The 5,639-nt window shown below is 46.4% G+C and overlaps 1 protein-coding gene across 1 annotated transcript in view; it reads right to left on the bottom strand.

Moving 5' to 3' along the window:
• The window catches only part of AP1M2 (adaptor related protein complex 1 subunit mu 2), a 22,291-nt gene extending 18,530 nt beyond the window's left edge, over nt 1-3,761 (bottom strand). Inside the window, exon 1 of the mRNA XM_017500197.2 lies at nt 3,634-3,761. Coding sequence (XP_017355686.1) covers nt 3,634-3,675 — 42 coding nt within the window. The 5' untranslated portion in view covers nt 3,676-3,761. The remainder of the gene's footprint in view (nt 1-3,633) is intronic.
• Between the last annotated feature and the right edge of the window lie 1,878 nt (nt 3,762-5,639).

Raw genomic sequence — 5,639 nt, 5'->3', positions numbered from 1 at the left:
AAAAGAAAAGAAAAAAAAGAAAAAGGGTAGGTGTTTGCAGCCATAAAAGAAAGAGATGACGTCTTTCACAGGGACATGGATGGAGCTGGAGGCCGTTATCCTCTAACACGGGAATAGAAAACCAAATACTGCATGTTCTCACTTATAAGTGGGAGCTATGTGATGAGAACACATGGACACACAGAGGGGGACAGATGCCGGGGCCTTTGGAGGGTGGAGGGTGGGAGGAGGGAAAGGATCAGCAAAAATCACTAATGGAGGCCGGGTGCGGTGGCTCACGCCTGCAATCCCAGCACTTTGGGAGGCCGAGGCAGATGGTTCATGAAGTCAGGAGTTCAAGACCAGCCTGGCCAAGATGATGAAACCCCATCTCTATTATTTAAAAAAAATAAATTTAAAAAAAATTTTTTTAATTACTAATGGATACTAGGTTTAATACCTGGGTGATGAAATAATCTGTAAAACAAACTCCCATGACACACATTTACCTATAAAACAAACTTGCACAAGTATCCCTGAACTTAAACATTTAAAAAAAAAGTGATTGGCTGGGCATGGTGGCTCACACCTGTAATCCAAGCACTTTGGAGGCCAAGGCAGGCGGATCACCTGAGGTTGGGAGTTCAAGACCAGCCTGACCAACACAGTGAAACCCCGTCTTAAAAAAAATAATAAATAAAATAAAAATTAAAAAAAATTTTTTAAAGTGATTGTCGGCCGGCAACATAGCAAAACCTTTGTCTATAAAAAAAAATACACAAATTAGACAGGCATGTTGGTGTGTGCCGATAGTCCCAACTATTTGGGAGGCTGAGGTGGTAGAATCACTTGAGACCAGGAATTTGAGACTCCGGTGAGCTGAGATCACACCACTGCACTCCAGCATGGGTGTCAGAGTGAGACTCCCTCTCAAAGAAAAAAAAGAAAAGAAAAAGAAAAGAAGCCGGACATGGTGGCTCACACCTGTAATCCCAACACTTTGGGAGGCCAAGGTGGGCAGATCATGGGGTCAGGAGATCAAGAGCATCCTGACCCATGTGGTGAACCCCCATCTCTACTACAATACAAAAAATTAGCCAGGCATGGTGGCAAGCAGGAGGCTGAGGCAGGAGAATTGCTTAAACTCGGGAGGTGGAGGTTGCAGTGAGCTGAGACCACACCACTGCACTCCAGCCTGGGCAACAGAACAGGACTCCAGAAAGAAAGAGAGAAAGAGAGGGAAGGAGGGTGGGAGGGAAAGAGAAAGGAAGGAAGGAAGGGAGGAAGGGAGGAAGCAAGGGAGAGAGGGAGGGAGGGAAGGAGGGTGTGGTGGCTCATGTGTGTAATCCCCACACTTTGAGGTCAGGAGTTCGAGACCAGCCTGGCCAATATGGCAAAACTCCGTCTCTACTAAAAATACAAAAATTAGCGAGGCAAGGTGGCGTGCACCTGTAATCTCAGCTAGGCTGAGGCAGGAGAATTGTTTGAACCTGGGAGAAGGCAGTGAGTCGAGATCTTACCACTGCACTCCAGCCTGGGCGACAGAGCAAGACTCCATCTCAAAAAAATAATAATAAAGAGAGAGAGGAAAGAAAGAAAAAGAAAGAAACTATCAAAAGAAAAAGAAAGAGTAGATGTTTGCTAACTCATTAGTTCTTGCCACAACCCCGTGGGGTAGACATTATCATCATCTTCACTTTACACAGGAGAAGTGAGGTTAGAAATTGTGTCCATTGGAAGCATGGAAACTGGGGTTTGATCTAAGGCATCCTGACATCCTGAGTCCAGAATCCCTGCTGCTGCCCCAGACTTCATTTGCACCAAAGTGGGATTACTGGGAAAAAAAAAAAAAAAAAGCAAAGAAGAGGCCAGGTGCAATGGTGCAATCACTCAGGCATGTAATCCAATCCCACTGCTTTGGAAGCCCGAGGCATGAGGATCGCTTGAGGCCAGGAGTTTGAGACCAGCTTTGGCAACATTGCCGGATCCCTCTACAAAAAAATTTCAAGAATTAGCTGGGCATGGCGGCCTGCACCTGTGTAGTCACAGCTACTCTGCAGGCTGAGGCAGGAGGATCGCTTGAGCCTAGGAGGTTGAGGCTGCAGTGAGCTGTGATCACATGACTGCACTCCAGTCTGGGTGACAAGAAAGAAAAGAAAAGAAAGAAAGAGAGGCTGGGCGCAGTGGCTCACGCCTGTAATCCCAGCACTTTGGGAGGCCGAGGCGTGTGGATTACCTTAAGTCAGGAGTTTGAGACCAGTCTGATCAACATGGTGAAACTCTGTCTCAAAAAAAAAAAAAGAAGGAAATAAGGAAGGAAGGAAGGAACGAAAAAAGGAAGAAATGAAGAAAGGAAGAAGCTCATATGATTGTGCCAGTAGTCAGGAAGCCGCCCGTAATAGTAATCACTTCTTAAGATTGTTTCGTCCAGCGTCTGAACAGGGAGGCCCCTTGGCAGGTTCTCAAACATCTTAGCTCTCACTATTAATATTAACAGGAATCTTATTTTCACCACTGTTATTTTGGCTATTAAACAAGACAGGCCAGCTGTAGTGGCTCACACCTGTTATCCCAGCACTTTGAGCAGGAGGATCACTGGAGCCCAGGAGTTCAAGACCATCCTAGGCAACATAGCAAGACCCCATCTCCACAAAAAAAAAAAAGGCTGGGTGCAGTGGCTCACGCCCGTAATCTCCGCACTTTGGGAGGCCCAAGGTGGGTGGACCACTTGAGGACAGGCGTTCAAAACCAGCCTGGCCATGATGGTGAAACCCTGCTTCTACTAAAAATACAAAAATTAGCTAGGCATGGCGGCAGGGGACTGTAGTCTCAGCTACTCGGGAGGCTGAGGCAGGAGAATCGTAGCCTGGGTGACAGAGTGAGATTCCATCTCAAAAAAAAAAAAAAATTAAAAATAGCCAGGCTTGGTGGAGGGTGGAGTCAGCCCACAGCCCCAGCTACTCAGGAGTTTGACACCAGCTTTGGCAACATAGCGGGATCTCACGACAAAAAAATTTCAAGAATGAGCCAGGCATGGTGGCCTGGACCTGTGTTTTCACAGCTCCTCTGGAGGCTGAGGCAGGAGGATCCCTTGAACCCAGGAATTCCAGACTGCAGTGAGCTATGATGGCATCACTGCACTCCAGCCTGGGTGACAGCAAAAGATCCTGTCTCGAAAATTTTAAAAGGCAAGAGGAATGAAAGGATTTCAGAAAGACACAAGACAGCCGCAGAGGGGAGTTAGAGGCCCCAGCCTCAGCCGCCTTCCCCAGGTATTAACACTGTGGATTCTGATGGTGATGGAGATAATTTCAATTTGCTGAGTTCCTAATATTTGCAGAAAGGCCACTGTGCTAAGTAGTTTACACGCAGCGAGTCGTATTAATTCTCATTGGGTGGGGAACTCTGTTGCTCCCATTTTTACATACAGAGAAACTGAGGCCCTGAGAGGCGAAGGCCTTGGACTCTGGCACAAGGTGAGTGAATGCTGGAGGTGGGATTTGACCCCGGATCCCCAGGGACTGCGCGGGGAGGGGGTGTTCCCAGGCCCCTTTCTGGGGCCTCCCTCCCTGACCTGCGCAGAGTAGTCGCCCCTGAATCCCCGAGAGCGAGACCTCACCAGTCAGTCTCCCAACTCCTCATGCCCAGCCTCACCTTGCCCTTGACGTCGAGAATGAAGACAGCCGAGGCGGACATGGTGGCGGCCGAGGGACCTAGGAGGCGGGGAGGGCGCGGGGAGGCGACGGCGGCGCCGCTTCCTTCTTCCTGCGGAAGCGCCTTCGCCCAGGTGAGCGCCCAGGTGTGTGCGTCTTAAAGGGGAGGCCGCCAGGTGAGCAGCGCTGTCGGCAGACGCGAAGACGGCTGCAAGACCCTGTACTGCGGCTTCAGATGGGTCTGCTGCCCCGCTTCACTTTCCCTACCCACCCAGGAGTACCGATGGGTGGAGACCCCAGACAAATCATCCATCCTTCCACCCATTCATTCATCCTTCCTTACATTCCTCTCTCCATTCATCCATTCATTCGTTCATTGTTGCATTCATTAATCCATCCATGCATACACTAATTTGGTCATTCATTAATCCATGTTCCATAGATTCATCCATCCATCCATCCATTTTTTTATTCATTTATTTATCCATCCATCCATCCATTTACTCATTCATTCATTCATCCACTCTTGCATTCATTCATTATTCATCTTTCCATCCATCCATCCACTCTTACATTCATCAAGTTATTCATTTGTCCATTCTTCTGTTCATCCATTCTTACATTCATCAGTTTATTTATCCATCCATCCATTCTTGAATTCATTATTCATCCATCCATCATTCATCCATCCATTCATGCATCCATTCTTGCATTCATTAATTTATTCATCCATCCATCCATCAGTCATTCATCCATCCTTATTGCATTCATCAATTTATTTATCCATCCATCCATCCATCCATTCATCCATTCTTACATTCATCAATTTATCTATCTATCCACCCATTCATCCATTCTTGCATTCATCATTTTATTCGTCTATCCATCCATCATTCCACTCACCCATCCATTCACCCATTCTTTTTTTTTTTTTTTTTTTTTTTTTTTTTTTTTTTTTTTTTTTTTTTGAGACGGAGTCTTGTTCTGTGACCCGGGCTGGAGTGCAGTGGTGCGATCTTGGCTCACTGCAACCTCCGCCCCCCCCAGGCTGGAGCAATTCTTCTGCCTCAGCCTCCTGAGTAGCTGGGATTATAGGTGGCTAATATTTGTATTTTTAGTAGAGACAGGGTTTCACCATATGGCTAGGCTGGTCTTGAACTCCTGATCTCGTGGTCCACTTGCCTCAGCCTCCCAAAGTGCTGGGATTATAGGCGTGATCCACTATCCCTGCCTCCATTCATCCATTCTTGCATTCATTAATTTATTCATCTATCCATCCATCCATTGGTCCATCCATCCATCCATTCATCCATCCATCCATTCATCTATTCTTGCACTCCTTAATTTATTCACCTATCTATCCATCCACCCATCTCTCCATGCATTCATTCATCCTCTCATTAATTCATCCATCCATTCATCTTGTCTCTCCCACACATGTCAGCCCCAATACAGCAGGGACTTTGTCTTGTTCATGTTTATGTCCCTAGTGCTCAGCACTGGGTGTTCAAAATTTGTCCAATTCATTCATTCACTGTTTCATATAATAACTTTTATTGGTGGGCCGGGTGTGGTAGCTCATACCTGCAATCCCAGCACTTTGGGAGGCCAAGGGGGGTGAATCACCTGAGGTTGGGAGTTTGAGATCATCCTGACCAACATGGAGAAAACTCCATCTCTACGAAAAATACAAAAAGAAAAGAAAATAGCCTGGCATGATGGCCCATGCTTGTAATCCCAACTAATTGGAAGGCTGAGGCAGGAGAATCACTTCAACCAGGAGGTGGAGGTTGCGGTAAGCCAAGATCGCACCGTTGCTGTTTCTAAATAAATAAATAAATTTGACTGAGTGAATTTGAAATATTCATTCCCTCAGTAACAGGAACTGTGAATATCATTCGAGCAGGACAAATGTAGCTTTTATTATTCTTACTAATTTACTTTTATTCGTTCCCCAAAAAAGCTTTTTTTAAAAGATGGATTCTTGCTGTGTTGCCCAGTGTGCAG

Source organism: Cebus imitator, unplaced genomic scaffold (genome assembly GCF_001604975.1).
Source record: "Cebus imitator isolate Cc_AM_T3 unplaced genomic scaffold, Cebus_imitator-1.0 Scaffold263, whole genome shotgun sequence".
Lineage (NCBI taxonomy): Eukaryota > Metazoa > Chordata > Mammalia > Primates > Cebidae > Cebus > Cebus imitator.
Note: the sequence above shows the minus strand (reverse complement) of the source record. Positions and strands in the feature narration are given on the sequence as shown.